This window comes from Tachypleus tridentatus, chromosome 13 (assembly GCF_004210375.1).
Source record: "Tachypleus tridentatus isolate NWPU-2018 chromosome 13, ASM421037v1, whole genome shotgun sequence".
In the NCBI taxonomy this organism is placed as follows: domain Eukaryota; kingdom Metazoa; phylum Arthropoda; class Merostomata; order Xiphosura; family Limulidae; genus Tachypleus; species Tachypleus tridentatus.
The window spans coordinates 184,094,070-184,119,488 of NC_134837.1; the positions used below are offsets into that span (position 1 = coordinate 184,094,070).

Consider the following 25,419-nt stretch of genomic DNA (forward strand, 5'->3'; position numbering starts at 1 on the left):
TGTGATTTCACACCAGTCCTGCAGTAGTAGTTATATGTGATTTCACACCAGTCCTGCAGTAGTAGTTATATGTGATTTCACACCAGTCCTGTTATCTATAAATACAAGTACAAGTATGAAATTTCCCTCAGCGAAAATGTAAATTTACTCTTTATCTATATATATAATATAACTTTTTCCTTTCACCGGAACTTGTCGATTGTACAAGCGTATTTGTAGTCTTTCAAATCTTCCTATGAACGAGCAGGATACAGGATATCCTTCATCAGATGGTTTGCAAAGCGCGTTTTTCTTCAAATACAATCTCTTTTTGCGTACTAACAACAAAACCAAGGTTCTCTGTGTTTGTAGTAGACAAGTACCTGAAGTGTTATGAATGGTTATATTCAAAATCAAAATCACAAAATACTTTATTCATGGGGTTGAAAACCTTGACCCGTACCTTTAGCAATTTAGGATAACGCCTCTGGTTAACATTTCAACTCGCATTGTAACCATATAAATAACAAATTATAATTGGCTTTATGATGAGCGTGTCAATACATTCTCGAGAAATAAGTTTCTGAAACAAAATTTGATTTCATTTTAAAACGTTTTACTTCTCAAGATGCTGTGAACGTTAAATCTATTCAGTGACAAAATTGTGAATCACGATTCGCACCCTAATGCCAAACAGATACGTCACAATAGAACCCATTATGCTTAGTTCAAAGTATACCATTTGTTTAAATATTAATAACGAGTTTTGAAGTTAGTTGCACTTTGTAAGAACGATGTTTCGTATCCTGTCCTGCCCGTCGGTCGTGTTCAGCCTAATGGCTTTCATAATACACTACTTCTTAATATTGCAGTTTCTACTGTAATATTTTTCAAAGAAGATTCTGAGATCAATTTAAAGATCAGGCATATTGAACAATATTTCATAGACTCAGATCCTGTACGTGAAGTCAGTCCAAGACAACATTTACGAGGACTAAAGTCTCAAAATGGATGGTGTATCGGGTAACTTGATAGGTAATTTAGTTGCCATTATTAGCGTGTTTCTAGTTTCTTTCTTTTAGTTCTCAATACAACAGATATTGATTTGGAGGTGTGGCATGAAACTTGCGTACTTCTAGCTTGTGAGCATCCATTAATTTCCAATCCCAGTTATTTATTTTGCTAACAGCACCAAGAGATTCAACCAGTTTCACTGCTATGGCTACCTGGGTCAGAGGGTTCTCTTTCGCCTTCAATGTGCGAAATAGGACATTGCTTCGACTTAAATAGAAATGTGTGTTTTTAACAGCTTATATCCACTTTCATTGCGAATACTGAAGATTCTTTTCAATATAGCCCTACCTCATCCCACCTAGACTTAGTCAGAAGTCAGAAGGCTTATAACGCAAATAAATCGGTTTTTCAAGAACCTTGGTGGCATACTACAGATAACCCATTGTGGAAAATTTTGCTTAACAATAAATGCACAAGTAAACTTATTAATACAATATCTCACTGTATTCTGTGTTCGTAAAGTTGATCTTGTTACGTGGTTTCTTGACATTCATGTGAAGATTCACAAAATTTTAAATTAAGGAAAAAGAGGAAAATTATAAAAACTAATACGTACCAAATAAAACGTATGAAGCTTTTCGTTCTTAATAGTTACAAATGAATTTCCTCTTAAAATTTATTTCTTGTTGGACAGTAATTTAAATCACTAATGCTTTGATAAGCTACCCAACAATTGTTGTTTGACCTTACCCAATATTTTTCTTAATAAAATTATTGGTTTATTTAATGTTTTGAGTTCCCTTGAAAAGATAAAAAATAATGTACACATCTCACATTTACGTATGTATATGTGTGGAACCTGTAGAAAGTATTTTTGTACTAAATTCCTTGCAAATTGGTCGAAATATAGCCGAGTAAGTAACCCTAAATTACATGCTCTTTCTTGAGCTTTTACATATTTCTTGGCCCGGCTCCTGATTTGAGGGTCACGGGTTCTTATCCCCATCCCACCAAACATGCTCGCACTTTCAGCCGTAGGTGCGTTATAACGTGAGAGTCAATCCTACTTTCAGTTGGTAAGAGTAGCTATAGAGTTAGCGGTTGGTGATGATAACTAGCTGCCTTCCCTTGAGTCTTTCACTGCTTTACGCAAAATCCAAAACAAACAAATAATCTGACATTTCTGAAAAAAGATTCATAATCTTATTTGAAGTACAAAAGTTTCCGTTATACATATTTCTTCAAATAATACCTATAATTGTAATTTTTTGTGCTTATTATATTGAAGCAATAGATTTATCTTTTATATTCTTCATAATTCTATATTTGTATTAAGTAATTTGTTTGAACTCTCACCACGTTCTTATAGTTTGTTGTTTTTAATGCACAGAGTTTCGGCTCAATTACTTAAGCCTTCTTTCTACAGGTGCAAGACGTTCAGTAAATAACAGGATCTAACATAACAATTCGAATCACGAATCGCCCAACAACAACGAAAAACAAGAAGGTCCTCTACGTTACTTTACCACAGTGAGTTTGAAACCCAGTAATCTGAAGAAAAAAAAATGTTATAAGGTCAAGATACATAGCAAGTCATATTATTATTATGATTTGTTAACATAATGTTAGAAAGATAAAATCAATAATAAAAATAGATAAATAAAGATATATAAAATGGAGAAACGAAGAAAAACTTAGGTTACTTTTATGACAGCACTAGAGTCAAAGCGGGGTTTGATTTTTTAACAAAAGGTAACCAGCAAGTATAAAGGGGGAATCCATGATCTTGGTTAATGGCTGTGGGAAGACCACAATCATAGGCTGCTATTGGAATAACTTCTTTAATTTTTATCTTTTTTATATTGCAGCCCTCAGTAATTATATATATCTATTTTATTGAGGTTAACGTCGTTGTTTTCCTCTTTGGCGTGTAATGCAATGGCTTAAGTATTTTCAGAAATATGTGTGATGTCTCTTTGATGTTCTTTCATCCTGATATTAACAGAACTTCGTACATTCTAGACAATTTTGTTGTTATTTTTTTGCGTGGAAGTTAAATTTTGGGTTTTACCCTTAATTGACGTATTGCGTAAGCTAGTTGGACTCTTGGACATAGTTTGAATATTAAAGTTATTCTATTTTTTCTCTCTCCAAGTTCTTCAGACCATAATTCTATATGTTTTATATCTTTAATACTAGATGTCACTTATTGTTACGACTGTTGTCTAGATACCTGTTTTAAAGCACTGCTCCACACTTAAACAAATTTCTACCGTTCAGTACATTGGAACCTGATGAAGGATGCAGAATTTGGTCGAAAGGTCGCAAATAAAGCTATTTGAGCTTAAGTTTCGTGTATAACTCTACATATTAATTTACCTACGTTTTTACAGTGTTTTTCTCTGCAGAGCCATAACAGATACACATAGTGTACAAATGTAAAAATCCTGGACAGATCAATTGAGATTAAATTACGATACAAACAAGGGCTAGCAGTGTATACTTGCCTCGTCACTTGTTGCTACATCCTGCGCATGTGTTGCAAGGATAGATGCTGCTATACTTTAGAGGGCGTGTGGGAGGAATATACTCATGTAATGGGCGATTGTTTAATTGTACGGCGCAATCCTTTTTTAATCTGTGCACGGATGTAAGAGGAAATATAAAAACTTTCGCTGAAACTTACTGCAGCTAGTATCCGCATATTCTCTCGATATCACATTCGTTCTTAGCCAGACTTTGTAGCCTTGAAGAACGCTAGTGAAAGAAAAAATCCTAAGAGAGTTTTGATTTGAACTGCCAACTGAGACTAAATATAATCGATTGACTTTTATACGAACGTAAGTGATCTTATGATATTTGAATACTTTTTTGTCAAGTATACGTCATACCTAGCCTAAAGAATTGTAATTTGTTTCCAGTTTATGTTTTTTTTTCCCAATACAATTAAAATTAGCCTACTATTTTGTTTTTTTAACTTTACCAGCTATTTCCAGTGCCTGGTGTTGTGTCATTGTATGAAAGTTGCTCACCAAGGGTATTTCTTCCAGATTCATTGTATGAAAGTTGCTCATCAAGGGTATTTCTTCCAGATTTATTGTATGAAAGTTGCTCACCAAGGGTATTTCTTCCAGATTCATTGTATGAAAGTTGCTCACCAAGGGTATTTCTTCCAGATTCATTGTATGAAAGTTGCTCACCAAGGGTATTTCTTCCAGATTTATTGTATGAAAGTTGCTCACCAAGGGTATTTCTTCCAGATTTATTTGTAGCAAATACTTATTTTATTTCAAAAGTAATTTATTTAAATCAAATTTAGCAACAACAGCAAAAAAGAAGTACAATGCTTAAAGATAAAACAAACTAGAATTTCAAGATGACATCGTTAATTTAATTAGTAGCATTGGTTAAAACATTTAATAATCATGTTTTAATCATTCTATATTTTCGTTGTAAATATTATTGTACATTGTTAGCCTACTATATGAATTTATGTTTAATCTTTTAAGCCTAATTGAACCATTCCCTTGTGGAGAAGCGGTAAATTTACGGAGTTGAAACGCTAAAATCTGGGGTTCGATTCCCCGCGGTTTATACAGCAGACAACTCAATGTGGCTTGCTCTAAACAAACAAACTGATCAAACCTGGTTATTGTTGGGTTTATAGCATGAAGTATCATTAACAGAAAGGGTACCGAACTTAAAGTGACTCTGGAGCCCCCGACAGAATTCAGTAAATGATAAGAAAACTCCAAAGTAGATTAAAAGTAATAGTGTCGGGGCCCCTTCCATGTGTGGGGCCCCGGCTTACTGCCCAATTTGCCCGTATACTCGTATATAATTAACGAATGTGTTTACAATATATTTAATTACCTATACGTATTACCAGGTTGAAGTTTAGTTCTGTTTTTGATATAAATTAATTAACAACTGTAATTCACTGATGTTGGTGTGAAGTTGGTTTTACACCAGCGCAACCTTACTAAGCTCGTAGCTTACACCCGATGCAAGTGTTGCCAGCTGGATTACAATTATTAATGTATGTAACCAAATTATTTTCCACATTCTTTATTAGGCTAGAGAGAGATATTAGTACAGAATAACCCGGACTTAAATAATTCTGTGTAAAATAAAATACAGTAGTGACTTCTAGTGGCTAAACTTGTTGAGGGAAATAGAAAAATAATCGTCAGTTATTTATGCAACGGAACAGTACACTATATTTCGATGACAATATACAATCGATATGATATAAATAATACACTGGCGTTTGTCTGTCCGGAACTTTTCTCGACCAAACGTTGCAAAGCTCATGTTGTCAGAAAGGCCTTTGTCCGAAAAGTTCGGATTGTATATTTTATTTTACACTCCAAATCACCTTAACTGTTATTTTATTTGCCTAGTCAAACGTTTCAATTCAACGAGTATGGTACACGATGGCACAATGTCGTTGTTTTCATATGACGTCTGGCTTTAGTTTTTATGTCTGCAAAGTGTTCCATACAAACAACACTTAACCTCCGCGTAGTTTCCTATAGAAATTAACATTACACTAAATATCACTTCTATGGGCTTTCTCGACTTATTTGAGCCTAAATACCCATACCATATACTCATCACTTTGTGAATGTGTATTCAGACGTTTTTTTGTACCCAGCTAAGTTTGCCTTAATTAAAACTTTACATTTGCTTTACTTTCCAAGAATTTAACTTCAGTTCCTTGCATAAACTGCTAGAAACACCTTTAAGCTATTTCTCATTTATTACGGGTTTAATACATTATTATTTGTGTTTCTTGTTTCAACTTGTAAAACCGTGCCATACACGAAACGCTCACAATTGTTTCATACTTTGTACACTATTATATGTACCATTGTTTTACTTTATTGTTTGCTTTACGTGTAGTTTTATTAAATAAAGTAACGTATGCATGTATTTCTTTGTCTGAGCCCGCAAAATATTTTCAAATAGACCATAAAAAACGTAGTTTAACTGGCATGCGAAAAATGACAGAATAAGGAAAATCTAATCGAAGGGCATGAAAACCACATCAGATGCTTTGAAAACCTCTTAAAAATAAATTCAAAATCCCGAGATGGTTTTCTGATATATCTCAGCAGCCAACAGCGAGTGAAGTGATTACAAAACAACAACACTTTAAAAATTAGATGTAACCTTGAACAGAGAAAGCTCACAAAATTTCCTGATTACCCCCTAAAACAAAGTAGTACAGCGACATATATTGCTAGTAATTTCCCTTCGTGATTTATGAAATAAAAAATAACAAACATTCACTTTGTTGCTCTACCACATACTATATCCAATTTCCAAACATTTATCCATGTGTAAAGGCATGGCCTAGCGCGTAAGGTGTGCGACTCGTAATCCGAGGGTCGCGGGTTCGTATACGTATCACACCGAACATGCTCGCCCTTTCAGCTGTGGGAGCGTTATAATGCGACAGTCAATCCCACTATTCTATAGTAAAAAAAGTAACCCAAGAGTTGGCTACATTAGGAACGGCTAGCGCAGATAGCCCTCGTGTAGCTTTGCGCAGAATTTAAAACAAATTCAAATTCTCGATTTTTGAAGGCCTGTAAGTGAAATGTACAGCCAGTTTTCCTGCACGACTCTGTTGGAAGACCAGCGTAATTAAGAAACATAAAATAATTAACTCTTTTTAACTTTCATGTGAATTAGTCTACCTTTATCAGCTATGGTATAGTGACGTAAGCACTAAAACTGGGAAAGCAACTTATATTTGACGTTATCATTTTTTCAGAGAGACGTCATTCGTATTTACTTCTCCAACTTTTTAGTAAACGTAACTTTAAAATGTTCGTTATTTTTCCCACTGAATTTTATCACAGACTCACAAACATTTCTCTTTTAAAGTTCTTAACCTTTATACGTTAAATTAAATAACCGGTATATACCCTTTATTTATTTTCAGATAGCAGCGTCATAGTTTATCATATTTTACAGAAGGTTGAGTAAGTTTATTATTTATTATCATATTATATTTTGAATATGCAAACTAACAAGTCACATGACATGTATAGTCAATATCAAGTCGCGCTGGGTCGTTTTGTTTGTTTGTCTTGAATTTCGCGCAGAGCCACACGAGGGCTATCTGCGCTAGCCGTCCCTAATTTATCAGTGTTAGACTAAAGGGAAGGCAGCTAGTCATCACCACCCACCACCAACTCTTGGTCTACTCTTTTACCAACGAATAGTGGGATTGAACGTAACATTATAACGCCCACTCCGCTGAGAGGACGAGCATGTTCGGTGTGACAAGTATACAAACCCGCGACCCTCAGGTTACGAGTCGAGTGCCTTAATCACCTGGCCATGTCGGGCCCGCTGGGTACGACGTATATCAAATCTCCATTTTTTGGCTTAAATAGGTAGTGATAATCCCCACCAAAAATTGAACGATTTCGGGAAGGGTATGTAATTGCACTTTCCGATGCAAAATATTCAAAACGAAAATTTACAATTTTTAAGACAGAAATACCCCTTATACTTAATGGTACTGGAAAACAAAGGAATATGAATCAGCTTGAGGCGCCTGGATCTTCAAGAAAGAGTCCCGCAACAAGTCGTGACCTATTTGTAGTCAATAAAATGTGGCATTTTTCGCATTTGTTAATCCACAAACATAAAGGCCAGGGTTAAAATCCTTCCATATGTTGCATCCAGCAGAACACAAGTTCAACAAGAGGGATGTACTTCTGAAGAAGATACATAAGCCAAGTTTATACAAGTTACTTCCACGACATATCCATTCAACCAACAGATAGTTCAAGCAACTGAAGAATGAAATGAATCTGTGCTAATTCATGTGGTGATATACTGGTAAAAAGCAAACAAATTCAGCGCTTGTAGATTTCTGTGCAATCAGAGTAATAAAATAAGTTCTAGGAAGATGTCTTCGCACACTAAACGGATTATGGAAAGTATGCAAGAAAGAGTAGTGCGCTTTTCAACATGAAAGTCTTATGATTGAGACTTTTACAATAGAAACTACATTATAGAGATGTTTATTTTCAGGATGTACCATCTTCAAATAGATTATGACTTAACATAACGATATGGACTGTGATGACGTGTTGGAGATTCTAAGTCATTCTAACATAACTTGCTCAACCCCTGTGTCACATCCGTTACTACACATATTTTGATCAATGGTATACTTACTATTTGTATTAGTCGTTCCCCGTTCGTGATGAGGCTTTGCTATAAGAAAACACACACACGTATGAGTCCTATTATTTACCGGGGCTTATGCACTGTGTTTACTTGTTTGCCCTGAACAACGTTTTGATTTTTACCTTCACTGATTTTTTGCCCTTTTTATTTATTTATTTTTTTTACAGTTTATTTTACTGTTGTTCAAAACAATCGTAAGTTATGTCTGATTCAAATGTTTTAGGTAGTTTTAACACAGTATATACTTTCGTATGCATACAGAGCTATTAACTGTAAAAAGTATGACGGTTTATAAATAATCTATATTTAACATCAATAATTATGGTTGACAACACAGTGTAGAATCATCATGTGTCTTGTTCTCACAATCCAGATGTTATACGAATAAATAATTATGGTTAGCAACTCAACATAGAATCAACACTGATATACACGTGTCTTACCTTCTATATCCAGAGGTAACACTCATTAACTCTTATGGATGACAACTTCTACACACTGAATCAACGGTAAGATGGTAACATCAACGTTCCCCTCACTTTCTTTAACAACAGCACTGCATTATAATGGTGTCAGTATTATACAACCCGGATATGAATACTACAGTGTAAATACTATAAAACCCGGATGTTTCATGAGCGTTTTATTCCTAAAACTTTTATAGATTTTCCATGAAGACCACAATCGGAGTGATATGTGTTTTGGTTTTGACTGTGGTCCAGGCACGGGGTCCAGGACGACGTATGTTATGTAGTGAGTATAGTATTGTTTTATTACCATGTCCTCTCTCTGAAAACACGCCAGATACTTGTGTTTTACCTTATGTACACTTAAAAGATAAATATTGTATTATTATTGTTATTACGTTCTATGTTTCTATACATAGTAGATAAATATTGTATTATCATTGCTACTACGTTCTACTTTTTGTACACATAGTAGATAAATATTGTATTATTGTTGTTGTTACGTTATATCTGTTGTACACATAATAGATAAATATTGTATAATCATTGTTATTACGTTCTATGTTTCTATACATAGTAGATAAATATTGTATTATCATTGCTACTACGTTCTACTTTTTGTACACATAGTAGATAAATATTGTATTATTGTTGTTGTTACGTTATATCTGTTGTACACATAGTAGACAAATATTGTATAATCATTGTTGCTACATTCAACCTTTTGTACACATATTTGATAAGTATTGTATTATCACTGTTATTACCTTCTATCTCTTTTACACATAGTAAATAAATATTTATTACCCCTGTTATTACGTTCTACCTTTTGTACACTTTGTAGATAAATATTGTATTGTATCTGTTATTAAGTTCTACCTTTTGTACACATAGTAGATAAATATTGTATTATTGTTGTTATTACGTTCTACTTTTTGTACACATTGTAGTTAAATATTGTATTATCACTGTTATTACGTACTACCTTTTGTACACATGGTAGATAAATATTGTATTATATGTTATTAAGTTCTACCTTCTGTACACATAGTAAATAAATATTGTATTATTTCTGTTGCTACATTTTGTGCTATTATAAATACAAATATGTTGTTTACGTACTGTTGTACTATGTTCTCTGTGTAACATGATCTTCTTGCAAGGAAGATTAATAAATAAATATTCCGTCTTCATACAAAGAATCGCCATTAGGGTGAAGGTGTATATATTAGAGCCTTACTCAACGTTTGTCACCCCTGTAGTCTGGTTCTATTTTATTAATATCAGTGAGATCAGAGCAAGATATTTATAGAGAAGACGAGAACGGACGGCTGAAGAAATACATAGAATGATCTAACCTTTCAGGTTCATCTGAATAATTAATTGTATGAATAATAACTGACTGGAAGTACACACACTTGAATGAAACAAAAGGTATAAAAATTTATTATACTCACGTGGTTTTGTGAATGTGTTTTAGACGCTGATTTTCCAATATACGTGGACTGTCTCACAAAAGAAGGATTACCTGAGGTAAGAAAATAATAAATCTCTCTTGGCCATTTAGGTCATGGACAGCTCAGTTATCGGTCTGTCAAAATTAATGTTAAATATTAACCTGAAGATGGCCTAGAATGGTTAAAATGTTGTTCTCTACTTATCAGTAAAAGTGTTAATACCATATCATACGTTTTGAGTTACACTTTTATTTCAAGTGGCTTGCTCGTCATCAAGGATCTGTCAAAATGTTTTATCCCTTCTTAAGGTGATGTTATAAAGTTCGTAAAACAATTAAAAAACTGATGTAATGGTTTAGAAATAAGCTAGACATTAGAATAATTTCTTAATCAACATATTTTGTCTGAAGATAGAGAATAAAGGTACAAGTTACGGACAAAGTTATTTTAGTAGAATGAGGCCGCATATTGGCTTGACTTCCCTTAGGGTTACTGGTCAGACAACTCAGATAACCTTCAGTTTGAAATACAAAATTCTATGTTGAGATTTGATATAAGAAAGCGTAACTTTGAAAGAGTTGTCTTTAATTTTTTATATATTCACTTATTAAGAGTAGAAAATGATTTAGAAATTAATACTAGGTTTTTTTAAGGTGAACTTTAATGGAACAATCCTGAATAAGGTCCATGAATTGGCTAAGCTTACAGACTATGTACATGTACCGACTCCATCATAATGTTAATATCATACCTGGACATCTTATATCAGGTTGCAGAGGTCATAGATTATGTTTCTTACTAATGATAATTGTTTAATCTTTTTTATGAGAGACTTTAGGAATAGCTTTAAATTGACACTGCCATCGTAAAAATTAAAAATCTTAACATAAACGTCTAAGTTACCGACAAGATGCACAAAGGTTCTCTGTGCTCTGTCCACCGCGGAGAATCGAGAGTTCGGGAACTTCAGTGTTGTAAATCTGAAAACTTGGAGCTGACCCGCTGATGAGCAACCGGTCGGTAATAAGAATTATTTACCAGTATATAAGAGATAATTTACTATATAAAGTAAATTTTGTGTCCGGGTACAAACACAGTTGTACACTTATTATCTCGGATCTGTTCCTTATACGTTTCTACGTTACTCGATCAATCAGCACCAAACTTGACACAGTGATACAGGATGACACGAGGAAGGTCTGAAGAAGTGGGGGTTAGTCTCCATTTAATTTCGTATATGATTTCAGAAATACTGAAAAATTAACACAACTTGACACACTAATACATGATGACATGGAGTAAGATTATCAGGGGAAAGATCCCCTCCTAATTTTACATTGATAAACTTTTTGAAAACAGGATGTATTTAGTTTTATTATATAGTATATATTTTTATTACACTTTTAACGTTTATTATGCCAATAAAATAAAATAGAAGCACAATTTACTATTTACTATCCTTTGTTTGAAATAGAGGACCGGCATGGCCAGGTGGGTTAAAGCTTTCGACTCATAATGTGAGGGTCGTGGGTTCGAATCCCGCTTGCTCGCCCTTTCAGCCGTAGTCCACCTACAAATATTAGATTAATCTTTAATCCAATAAATAATGCAGCTAGTGTAATATGCCAGGCTAAGTAGATGAACTCAATGCCATAACAAATACGTATTATAACATATTTATTTTTTCAGTTGAATACCTTCACCGTTATCTACGTTTTCGGCTGTAATTCCAATAATATTTCATGAGATTCAGCCAACTTAGGATACGAATATTAGTTCTGAGCCCACCTACTAAGTTAGCAATGCAAATAAATCCTCTTAATGATACAATATAATTATATATGTTAATTTTTTTAACCAATACTATTGATAAAAACTAGGTTTAAAGGAAATTTCGTATATAGCTTAGCTCTATTTTCAAGGCACATGAAACTTAGAATTCGATTGTTGTTATGTTTTGTGGGAAATGCTGATGTTAAGTGGTTTAACAACATTAATTTTAAGATTCGCACTTAGTCCTAGGAACTTCGTATGACGGGGTGTTACACTTATAATTTTATTAGAATACCTTACAGTCTGTCATAGTAGAAGCTCAGAAATATCCACATAAGCTGTATGGTTAAAGCTATTAAATATAAATGAAATTCTAAACATAAAATTTAAGGGTTAAGCTATTAAAAAATTTAGGGTTAAAGCTGCTAAAAATATACAGGTTTGTTCATGTGGACTGTTAAAACCTAAAGCTAGTTTTTTGGTGTATTATTTAGCATATCAAAACTTATTGGGAATGTCGAGAAACAGCAAAACCATCTGTTACCGATGACGTTTTCTTCAAAGAAGTATGTCGAGATGATAACGTCAGACATGAGGTATGGTTGGATTATATGTTAAAAAAACTAAGGTTTGTATTATAAAATATGCTTTATATAAATAAGTGTTTTTTTAAAAGAAATAGAGTTAGCGAATATAACGAATTATTCTGGGTATATTTTTCATACAGAAATGAAAGTAATAGCTATTGATAACTACATAATATAAATGTGTGCGTGTTCTTAAACTGATACTCAGAAGAAGAAAACAACACATGCATAGATGTTTTGTTTTGATTTTTGGCTAAGTCTATTAAATTAGTTACAAACAACAGGCATTTAATAATGAAGTGAAGGTTGGAATTGGCACGAACTGAACCACATAAATGGCAAATTTTTACTGAAAATAGTTTCAGTAAAGATGGATAAAATGATGACGAATCCATCATTTTGTTCTATGATTTTGAGAAGCGAAACGATGGAAGAAAAAATAATCTTAGTCTGCATATGATGAAATGTGTGCTTCTTTGCGTCCTAACTCCTCCAAAGTATTGGGTCAATCTCAATCAAAATTTGTACGTAAACATTATGAGCTACGGGGAATGTCTTAAGAGGTCAAGACTGAACTTAACTCTATTTCTGTATTGTAAAGCCTGTTGGTTAAGTACTCCTAGTCCATTGAGTCAATCGTAAACAATCTTGGCAAGTTGACTCTTTAGACATTGTTTAATATTCTTGAGTGAGTTAAGGTCAAAGTATGAAAATTACTGGATTGTTTCTCAAACAACCATTCTTTTCTCATGGTCAGCGAGATTTAGGTTGTTCAATGTTTGAATCAATTCAAAATCTTTATTGGTAAATAGAAATCAAACAACAAATGTTGTTTATGGAGAAACTTTGCTATAATTTTAAAAATTTGAGATAAAGCTTATGTTCAAGTTATTACTTTGAAATATATTATTGATGTTAAAACTACATTTTTAAGCATTCTCCGTCAGTTGACGGATATTTCAGCTTATGCATTTATATTGTACAAAAACGTTTTTATTAAACAATAACACGTTAACTGATCCGATGCTTGACATCACATATGATACGTACTGGTAAGTGTTTAATACAATATCAAATTGTGAAAAAATCTGTAAAAAGGATATTTTATACTCTTATAGCTAATAAAATAAGCCATAACATGACTTTATCACTTACTTATTTACAAACATAATGTTCCATTATATAGATCTTTTTTGTGGTAATTCTTTATCTTATTTTTCATCGTGATACTTTTGGTAATTTCATTATTTTTTTTATTATCTTACAGTTTGCGGATTGTATCCACAAACACAAGGTAAGACACATTTTGATTTATTTGCGTGTAAATAAGTGATTTCACTGAAGATTGGTCTTTCCTTTGCTTGCAGAGTTTGTATCATTAGTAGCTATAAATTTAGTCATTTATCATGAACCTGAAAGAAAAGCAAACATTAGATTGTAGAAATAGTGTACAACTGAAGCCGAAAGGGGGCAGTTCCCCAAATCAGAATCGTACCAATAACGGGAAAAATGTATTGTGAGGCTTAAACCAGCAAATAACATACTAAAGTCAAGTAAAAGGATATTGTAAGGCTTACCTTAAAACAAATAAAATGGAGAAACCGAGGTATTTTTTTTAAACAATCATAACATTAGGATTTATTGTATTAGTAATTTTGAAGGTTTAACAAGGCTTTCAAATTGTTTAGTACGTTGTGGTAAAATTCATTAGCGTTATATCTCAGCTTTTCGAAGAAGTTTTATGATATCAAAAACAGTTATGATAAAATGATATGATGATAATAGATATATATTTATGATCTTGTTTCGATTGTTAACGCCTGTGTATAACAACAACAAAATTATATTTTTGTACGTGGCGGATGTAACGTGATTAAAATAATAGTTATATACTCTCAGGAAAACCACAAAAAAGAAAGTAGTGTTAAGAAGTATTGTAAGTTTAATAATATTGGCCTATGACAAACGTTAGGCTTAGCCGACATGTGTGGAGTGTTTGTTTGTTTGTTTGTTTTTAATTTCGCACAAAGCTACTCGAGGGCTATCTGTGCTAGCCGACCCTAATTTAGCAGTGTAAGACTAGAGGGAAGACAGCTAGTCATCACCACCCACCGCCAACTCTTGGGCTACTCTTTTACCAACGAATAGTGGGATTGACATGGCCAAGCGTGTTAAGGCGTGCGACTCGTAATCCGAGGGTCGCGGGTTCGCATCCCCGTCGCGCCAAACACGCTCGCCCTTTCAACCGTGGAGGCGTTATAATTTGACGGTCAATCCCACTATACGTTGGTAAAAGAGTAGCCCAAGAGTTGGCGGTGGGTGGTGATGACTAGCTGCCTTCCCTCTAGTCTTACACTGCTAAATTAGGAACGGCTAGCACAGATAACCCTCTAGTAGCTTTGTGCGAAATTCAAAAACAAACAAACAGATGTGTGGATGTGTTTATAGTTATTAGAAGAAAGTCGTGGTTTCTAAAGACAATACGTTTTATGGTCATGATTGTGATTTTGTTAGATTATGAGAAATCAATTTATGTTTCTTGATGTGTATTTTTATTTATCATTTCCTAAAACATGTAAATAAAATTGTGGGAAAAATAACCAAATATGAGAGGCGTGAAATAACCAAAATATTGTTTAAAGTGTGAGTATCCAACTGATGTAAAAAAAAAACCTGACGTGTTAATACTCTGTTGTAAACAACGACATGACCTCGGCTTAACTGTTTTCAACTTTGTTGGATAGATGTTCAAAACATTTTACGATAGTTAACTGAAAGTGTGTTACATACTGCTGGCCAAAGTCTTGAAGCCAATGAACATAAAGAAAAAAATATGCATTTTGCGTTGTTAGACTCAACCACTTATTTGATTAGAGCTTCGAAAAATGAAAACAAGAAAAGGGAAAATGAAAATAAAAACCTTTTTTTAGCATTTAATGGGGTAAAATGTGAACACTATGAAATTAGCCTAAATACTAGCTGGTCAAAATTTTAAGACCATACAAAAAAGAAATCCTAAACAGGGTAGGAAATGCCCAAAAAGAGGTATCAATAGTGAGTTGCACGACCGTCATTGCGAATAACTTCAAAAATTCAAAAATTCAAAAATTCGCTCTGGCATGGTCGATATAGGCGTTTACAGAAGGCTGGCTGGAATGGTATTCCAAGTGGTGAAGATGGCTTCACAAAGATCATGGACTTTTTGGAATTGACGTCCATTTCTACAGACTTCCCTTGCCATCCATCCCCAAACATTTGCAATGGGGTTCAGTTTGGGCGAATACGCTGGATGGTCCAAAAGAATCACGTTATTCGCCATGAAAAAGTCCTTTATCCTGCGGCATTGTGGATTGCAGCGTTGCCCTGCTGAAAGATCCAGTCATTTCCACATAAGCGAGGGCCTTCAGTCAATAAGGATGCTCTCTCCAACATGACAATGTAGCCAGCTGCTGTTTGACGCCCCTGTATAACCTGAAGCTCTATTGTTCCATGGAAGGAGAAAGCACCCCAGATCGTGATGGAACCTCCTCAACTGTGTCGTGTAGAAAATGTCTCTGGTGGGATATCCTTATCGTGCCAGTAACGTTGGAAGCCACCTGGACCATCCAGGCTAATTTTTTCTCATCAGAGAACAAAACATTCTTCCACTTTTCTACGTCCCATGTTTGGTGCTTCTCAGCAAACTATAACCGAGCTGTTTCGTGGTGTGGAAGGAGGCGTGGCCTTTGAAGACGTTTATGATTTTTAAATCCTTTCTTTCGTAGATGCCGTCTTATTGTTCTTGAGCTGCATTCTGCGTCCGTAAGGGTCTTATTCAACTTCAACGATCGGCTGGTGTCTTCCCGGACAACCCGTAGAATTCTCCTGCTCAACGCTGGCGAAAGTTTCTTGGGCCGATCACTTGAAATTTATATTCCGTATCCCTCAAACTCTGTCAACTTTTTAGCCTTTGCCATGTTTTTACCCAATGTAACACAGGAGATGTCAGTGGAAGATGTTTACAACACTAATGCTTGAACACAAATGACTAAATTTCGTAACGTTTTTACCGATTAATGCTTCGTTTCAGTTTGGTCTTAATCTTTTGACCAGCTAATCTTTAAACTAATTTCATAGTGTTCACATTTTCCATGTGAAATGGAAAATTCCACATTAAATGCTAAAAAGGTTTTTTATTTTTATTTTCCCTTTACTTGTTTTCATCTTTCGAAGCTCTACTCAAATAAGTGGTTGAGTCTAACAATGCAAAATGCATATTTTGTTTTTATGTTCATTGGCCTTAAGATTTTGGCTAGCAGTGTATACGTTTGTTTTGATTAAGATGGTAGAGCTGATTTTGTTCAGAAGGTAACTTTAACACAAAGCGAGTTGAACAAAGCAAGAATTATAACAATTTCAATAATCTATAACTTGTTATTTTGTTACAGTTGAACGGCACTGTCCCTCCTGTTCCAACGGTAAGTTTTGTTCGTCGATAACTCATTGTAATTAATTATATACTAGCATCAAATTGTTCAGTATTTTCGTAGCTCTTTTCTTTTATGTACCAGGGAAGTTCGAGAACTAATTACTTATTCATTTGTAACTATATTTTGTTATTTCTATATATTAATCGTTTCTTAATCTGTAGTTACGTTTTGTTATTTTTATATGTTAACAGTCCATGATTACTGGTCGGTTAACTACAGAACTAAGACACAAAATTAATATGTGGTTTTAACTTGCTGTCATTATTATTATATTAAGAAATATTCTTAAACGAGTGAGTATGTTTTCTTATAGCAAAGTCAAATCGGGCTATCTGCTGAGTCCACCGAGGGAAATCGAACCCCTGATTTTAGCATTTTTAAACGATCTGAACCCTTGGTGTTGATGGCTAACTAAACGTAGCAGACTTTTTGGTTCTAAAAATTATTTAAACAATAATAAGCCAGTACTTAGCTAAGATATTTCCCTAATATCGAAAAGACGTAGCAACATTTTGAAAAGGCTATTTATAAACTGTGTAATTAATTTTAATTGTCACGCAGTTTTTCCAACATAGCATAAAGCATTTGTTCTGTTGTACGCTTACAGTACGTGTAATTGTCACTGTTGTTACTAGTGTAATGCAAGTTACGATTCTAATGTCATATCAAGTGTATTAGTTACGGAGCTAGAAATGTAAATTGAGAATTGTAACAGCATTAGTAATATTACCACTGAAAATAAATAAAATAGAATGAACGTATACAAAATTACTCAGGCCAAAGGAAGAAAATGTCTTGTTTGTTACAAACAATTCCAAATCTCAGGAAATTGTAGCATAAATAGCAGCTCATATATCTCAGAACGGCTGGTATGGGTATTAACACTTCTATTAATAAGGAGAGAACAACGTTTCGACCTTCTTAGGTGATAGTCAGGTTAACAATAAAAGTGTTAACACCCATACCCGCCGTTCTGAGATACATTTTTATTTCAAGTGAGTTTCTCGTTATCAAGAAATATCAGCTCACTTGGTTGAGATTCATCGAATCATCCTACACCTGTACTAACGTTGTCGGTTTGATGTTGTTCACGTTGGCGATTACTACCCAAATGTATATATATATACTAAATATTGTTTGTGTATTCTGCCCAATTAACTGTTTTTAATCTGTGTAGAAGTTTTCTGAATATGTGTAAAAAAACAACATAATATTCTCTTTTTTTTTCCTTTTCAGGTGTGTAAAAAAATCCTCGGGCAACGGGTAAGTGTTCATATTGGTAATATATACAGTCTACCAACTATATGTACTTTTCCTGAAGTGTTCTGTTTCAATAAAAAATAAATCTAAAATTAAGAATAACGAATATTTTTATTCCTTGATTTTTGAAGCTCATATGTCATGTTTTGTTGTAGACTATGGAATACATAATTATTCTCGTGATTCATCACTTGTTTACGTTTTACTGATGTCACGAAAGCGCCAATTGCAACGTTAAACGCCCCTTATGTGACGTCATTTTAACACTCCTACGAAAGACGTTTCTAGTCCTGATTTCTCCAAGCCCGTTCCCCTGGCTGTGGATTCGCTAGATAGTAGATAGGGACAGTGGGAATCTCGTTAATCCATTCATTAATGGATTTAAATGGCAATTTCATTTAAATACAAAATTACTAGCCTAATATTAATAACCTTTCAAGTTGCTCTGGGGCCTATTAGGCCCCACTTTTCGTAGGAGTGTTAATGTCTACTAACTGAGCGACAGGCAACACAATACTCTATAGTGGTTAAAACAGATGACCCCTCCTGTCGCCCTCAGGCCCCCTTTTGGGGAAATATATAAATAGACATATCAAGAATAACAAAATTCGACCAACTCCGAGAAATAACTAATATAAATAAAGACCACAAAATATAGAGACCACAATGTAATACCGCTGTCCACAGTATCTGTTTGTTTGGATTTTACGCAACTGGTTACCTACGCAGCCGCCTCTATCTTAGCCAACCGTCTTCATATTTATTAATGGATCTCTATTTACTTATCAGTAATGTGTATGTTTAAGTACGTTTGGGCATGGTATGGCCAAGTGGTTATGAGCGTTCGATTCGCAATCTACGGATTCGAATCCCCGTTCAATCAAACTTGCTTGCCCTTTCAGCCGTGAGGCCGTTACATGTTACTGTCAATTTCACTATTCGTTGGTAAAAATAGTAGCCCAAGAGTTAGCGGTTAGTAGTGATGACTAGTTTTCTTCCATCTAATCTTTTTACTGTTACATTTAGAGACGGTTAGCACAGAGAGACCTCGTGTAGCTTTGCGCGTAATTTTACAACAAACTCAGTAAATTTGTTTTAAAGTATTGAAATTTAGTGCAATCATTTTCATTATTAAGAAATTAAACCGACTGATCGAATCATAATCAAGGCAGTGAATTCAGTTGATCCATAAACAAGATCACACCGATCTTATAGCATAAAATGCAATTTCTTCAGACATAACATCTCAAACAATTCCAACTGTGTACTCGGGACCTTTAAACTTAACAAAGTTAATTTGTTTCACTACGTTTAAAGAAAAGTGTGAAAACTATGATTCATATTGCCAGGTGATGTGTACTTGTCGCGAGTTGTGTGGTGAGTTAAGTTTCCCTAATCATCCAAACTTCAAACTTTAGCGTTAGAAACCCTTATGTGTTTTCTCTAATTAGAAAAACATGTGTGCTTGCGTCCTTGTTGGTCTCGACAGACACGTGTTTATAAACAAAGAAAAACATAAAAATATTGAAATTAAATTTAAAATATTTATATAAATTCAGTTCAATATATCACAAATACGATAACTCTTAAGTACTTGAATTAGTTCTACCAAAAGTTAAAAATGTGAATACATGTGGTTAAATTTTTAAAAATTATTTGGTACAGGAAGGGTATACTAGGACGATTTCTGTTTTTTTTTGTTTAGAATTAAGTACAAAGCTACGCAATGGACTATCTGTGCTCTGCCCACCACGGATATCGAAACCCGGTTTTTAGCGATGTGAGTCCGCAGGAGGTGGAGGGGGGCTTGCTAGGACCATTCCGCGTTTTCGCTTCATAAAAACTAAGTTTACAGAGAACATACAGAAACAAGTTGTTGTATTGGTAATGGTTAACTAAGAATCTAATTCAGTGCCTAAAAACAACAAAGTCACAAGAAACTGAAGTCTGAAATCAACATTTTCCTTTAGAGAATCTTATCCGTTGGTTAACACTAAGCTTCTGAGCATTACAGGAAATCCAATACATATCTTGTACATCAAGGAAATATTTTAAAGGAACCACAGACATGACTTGATAAACCACAATACAAGGTAAGTTTCTTAATTCACTGTTGTTCCTCAGTGGCACAGAGATAAGCCGATGGGCTTATAATGCTGGGAATTTGGTTTCGATATCTGTGGCGAGCCCAAAACAAATAACCCATTGTATAACTTTGTACTTAAGTATAGACAAACAGAATAATTCTTTCTTTCTTCCAGAGTCTCGGTAAAGGAGTTCGTCGATACCTGTGTGGTAAGTAATATTTAATTTCATCATTTTCTAACATGTACCATTCACAGAAACTTCTCAGAAAATATTCTAGTATTTTATTTAACAAAAACAACAAATGTATGAAACTTTCCTTACCACCGTAGGCTTCTTGAAAAGTGTTACGATTTGTGACTAACTGAACAGACAGCTGTGAATAACCCACCATTAGACGAATGTCTTATCAGACATCTAAACTACATCTGAAATATCATTCATCGATTAGTTTGACTGGCTTCGTACCTGGTGGTTAAGGTACTAATAGTCTTAGTAAAAGGTTCGAATCCCCTCGTCGAACAAGTTCACACTTTCAGAGTCGAACCGTAATAAAGTAACTGTCAATCCCACTATTCGTTGGTAAAGTGTAGCCCAAGAGTAGGTGATGGGTAGTCTGTCTAGTCTATCATAACTTCTAAATTAGGAACACCCAGCGCAGGTAGCCCTCGAATAGCTGTAAGTTAAATTCAACAAACAAAACTGACCGACATTTAAAGATATAAATAACTATCAACTGTAACTTGTTTGCCAGTTCAGTAAGTGTGGCTGTTATATCCTATGGAACTCTACTGTAATTTTCTTTCTTTTTCGACGAAATACTAAAAACTACAGAGTTTTCCAATAAAATAGCTACTACAACTTTGAACATCTCCTAGTGACTCAGTAGCCAATCCCAGACGCACGACGCTAAAACTTGGGTTTCGATACCCGTGGTGGACAGAGCACATATAGCCAATTGTGTAACTTTGTGCTTAACAACAACCGAAACAGCAATTTTAAATAAAATAAATTTTAGTATTTGTATTTCAGTTACATGTGTTTGTTATATGTAGATTAATAAGTACTTTTACGTAGGTGTGATTAGGTTTAAATCTAGAGTACAAAAGATATTTGATTGTAATTTATTTTCCTTAGCGAACAAGGAACGCTACGAGTGTATGAAAGTAAAGGCACCAGCCGAGGTAAGTGACTGAATATTTATTGTGTTAGTTGTGGAGGTAATGGTTATAGCTGTAAACGGTTTATAGCGTACAGCTGTAACTGATAAATCATTTGTGGTTGGTTACAATCTTAAGGACGCTTGACTCATAACTTTATGGTCACAGGTTCGAATACCTGTCAAACCAAACATGTTCGCCCTTTCAGCCATGGGAGCGTTATAACGTAACGGTCAATCCTATTCTTCGTTGTTAAAAGAGTATCCCAAGGGTTACCGATGGGTGATGATGACTATATGCCTTACCGCTAGTTTTACACTGCTTAATTAGTGACGGGCTAACGCAGATAGCCTTCGTGCAGCTTTGCGTGAAATTCAAAAACAAACAAACAAATACAATCTTAATCTTTATGGATAAAATCTGACGGATAAAAATATTTCTTTACTGAGTCATTAGACAGGAACGTCTTTCTTAAGCCTTGAACGTTTCTTCGAACCTTGCTGATGAGCCGCGTTGCGTGATTTATTTACTTAGGTATGTATGGGGCTGGACATGACTTAGTGCTTGAACATCCAGATTGCCGCAAAAACGTGCTCCAGCTATAGGTGCGTTATACGAGTGTCTGAATTAGAAGTAGCTATGCACAGAAAGACTTGTGTAACCCTGCTCGACAATTCTGAAACAAGCACTTTTAGGCACACGGTATTAACAATCTGAATTACATCTATGCAGCAAGACAAAACCATGGAACCATTCAAGAATAATAATGATTTAAGGAGCTGTTGGGCGTTCAGTACATTCTGAAAATTCAAAATGAAACCATAATAATAAAAATATATTAAAAAGTAAGCCAAGAACTATGATGAATCGACTTAACTTATCAAAACATTTAAAGTAACACTAAAGTTTTAAAAGCTGTACAGTTTACTTAAGTCCCGTTATTCCGTTTTCAAACCAGTGATGATAAATTCTTTGTTGCGACATCTAGTGAAAACTATATTAATTAAAAAGTGCGAAGGCTAATGTGTGTGTGAAATATAAACTAAACTAGTGCATCATTAAAATATATTGAGGGACGTTTAATTAAAGACAGCTTATTTTTTATTACAAAAATATCTATAATACAATAACCTCTACGCAGACTCTTTAAAATAGACGGTGGTAAATACAAAATAAAAGAGGAAACTCTCAGTTGCCATTGCACTTGAATTCTTTTAGACAGAAATAGAGTAAATTAATTTATGAGTTTGGTTCGAATTTCGCGCAAAGCTACACGAGAGCTATCTGCGCTAGCCATCCCTAATTTAGCAGTGTAAGACTAGAGGGAAAGCATCTAGTCATCACCACCCACCACCAACTCTTGGGCTACTCTTTTACCAATGAATAGCGAGACTGGCCGTCACATTATAACGCTTCCCACCGCTGAATGGGCGAGCATGTTGGAGAGGGGTGATGGAGGTTGAAACCCGCGACCCTCAAATTATGAGTCGAGTGCCTTAACCACCTGTCCATGCCGAGCCTAATCTATGAGGCCTTGGTTCCACTATTTATTAGCTGTATTTTTATTTGCGTCCAGAAGACCAAGCGTGAAACGCACGTGTACTCAATTCGATTTTGCTCCTCGTCCGGTTCCCCGTCACACCAAATATGCTCGTCCTTTCAGCCGCGGGGGCGTATAATATTACGGTCAATCTCATTATTCGTTAGTAAAAGAGTAGCCCAAAAGTTGGCGGTGGGTGGTGACGACTAGCTGCCTTTCTTCCAGTCTTACACTGCTAAGTTAGGGACGGCTAGCGTAGATAGCCCCATGTAGCTTTGTGCGAAATTCTAAATAAAATGTAATTTTAAAGAAGTGCCCTCTATTGATTGTTTCTGGCATTATCTGTTCATACAAATTACAAAACGAATTTTGTAATTATTTTTACTAATCGGAAATAACAATACTTCTTTAGATAACACAAATAATTACAGTAATCGAAACAAAGCCCTGAAATCACAATGTAATTTATAACTCACTAGCTGAAGTAACCATCCGTTAGACGGAAGAAATAAAAACTGGATTGTAACAATAGATGGAAAATTGTGCTTCTATTTTTTCTTAACATTATAAACGTTAAAGTTGCAATAGAAATACATAAAAATATTAAAACTGAAAAGAAAGTCATGTTGTTTCCAAGAATTATATCAATATAAAATTAGATGAGGATCTACTAACCTCCACAAACTTCTTCATGGTATCTTGTGCTGATTTGGTAGTTTTTCTGAAATTAGATGAAGTGTCCCTCTTCTCACACACATGTCATAACATTTCTCGTGTCATATTTTATGATTTTGATGGTGTTTGATCAAAACAAATGTGGAAATGTATAAGGACCAGATAGATACACACACATATATACATTGACACTTATTTTTATATATTGTTACAGTAGTCAAAGCAAATAAAGTGTAAGTTTTAATATATGACCAGAAAGTGGTAAGTATATCAGTATTAACTGGATAATATCTTATCGAAATACGATACATTGGACACTGAATGAACTGGGAGAAAACTAGAATCATCAACACAGACAAATTCGTGAAGACAAGTAAAATGAAAGGATCATTTTATGTTGACACTATTAAACCTTCATTAAACAGAGATTCCAGATTAGAGGTGAGTAACTTGTGGCTGCCATTGGTTGAATCTTCAGGAAATCTCCCTTCCAATCAAAAACAGTAATAATCAAACCAATCATAACATGCTCTCCACAATCCACCAGGACATTATAAAAGACCGACAACACCTACACACACACTGACCTGAAGACGAAAGGCTGAAGACTTTCAAAACGTCGTCCTCTAAACTTCTGTCTCCACAACAAGCAGTTGCTGCTCATTTTACAAAGTTTCTTCATTAATACTCTGTCTAAACAATCTATCAAAGAATAAGTGCATGATTTGGTTTATTTGTTTGTTACTGTCGGCCGTTTAGATCAGTACTTTGAACACTGAGTTTATGTTTCGCAGAGGAAACAGTTATAAAGTTAGACAATTATATGAAATTTTACGTTGATATGAAATTTAGTTGTGAAGTCAGTCAGTCTTATCAGTGAATGTTGGTTGTTCTAAATAGGTAACTTGAAGTGGAAATGATAAAACGTTGTTGTTATGTTTATGTGGACTGTACGTTTCATTATTCTTTTTATAGATTATTCTGAAAGAACCTCGCTAAGAATAAAAACTATTAAAACAGTATTTAATACAACAAAAAGAGAACTAAACCTCGTGCAGATAACATTTATTTATAGTTGAGCAGTTTAATACTGCCCGCTTCTGACTTCTTCATCATTCATTTCTGTGTGTAATAAAATCATATTTACATATTACTTCAAATGCACAGTTGTTTCTGACATGGTGACCAATTAAAATAGGAAGTTGAAAACAATTGCATAAGATAATTGGGAATGTATTTCAGATCATCGGAAAGTCCGCTAATATTTCGTCTTCCTATTCTGCTTGTAAAACTTTCTTCTAACATAACGTTACAACATTGTCGGATAAGACTGCCACCAAAGTCTTGTAACCATTGAGACTCTCAATTAGAATGTTACTCAATGCTTTATTAAGGCTGACAAAATGAATAACAATTAATAATCTGACTTATGTTAAACGCTATGTTAGATGCTTCTTATGGTATATTTACATAGAAATATTTTGGTTTGTCAGGTAGATGTTGATACTGCTTGATAAATTGCATAATTTGATTAAATAGTGGTATGGCTGGATTAGTCCATGAAGTTTCCGTAACTGGATATGAAAAATAGTGGTGTTAACAGATGAAGACGAAATGATTTAGCTCATTTCATATTGCATAGTTAGTTTTGTTTTGAGACTGGAATTCTTTAACGGATGTAGAGGGCAGTAGGTAGAGTTTGATTTTTCCGTTTACTACTTTAGTTACTAGATATTCT

At 34.4% G+C, this 25,419-nt stretch overlaps 1 protein-coding gene across 1 annotated transcript; it reads left to right on the plus strand.

Moving 5' to 3' along the window:
• The first annotated feature begins 3,511 nt into the window (after positions 1 to 3,511).
• On the plus strand, positions 3,512 to 24,623 carry LOC143239149 (uncharacterized). The gene is made up of 10 exons (XM_076479996.1): positions 3,512 to 3,833; positions 8,873 to 8,961; positions 10,156 to 10,208; positions 12,400 to 12,501; positions 13,760 to 13,786; positions 16,920 to 16,949; positions 18,198 to 18,224; positions 20,483 to 20,516; positions 21,444 to 21,490; positions 24,107 to 24,623. Exons 2-10 carry the CDS (start codon positions 8,880 to 8,882, stop codon positions 24,128 to 24,130), a joined length of 426 nt encoding a protein of 141 aa, XP_076336111.1. The 5' UTR covers positions 3,512 to 3,833; positions 8,873 to 8,879; the 3' UTR covers positions 24,131 to 24,623.
• Positions 24,624 to 25,419: the final 796 nt, after the last annotated feature.

What these genes read in the sequence shown, in the direction of transcription:
- LOC143239149 (XM_076479996.1), top strand. Translation starts at nt 8,880, where the DNA reads ATGAAGACCACAATCGGAGTGATATGTGTTTTGGTTTTGACTGTGGTC. An exon ending in CAAAAGAAGGATTACCTGAG is followed by an intron (nt 10,209 to 12,399) that starts GTAAGAAAATAA and finishes TGTATTATTTAG; the next exon opens with CATATCAAAACTTATTGGGA. An exon ending in CTGTCCCTCCTGTTCCAACG is followed by an intron (nt 16,950 to 18,197) that starts GTAAGTTTTGTT and finishes TTTCCTTTTCAG; the next exon opens with GTGTGTAAAAAAATCCTCGG.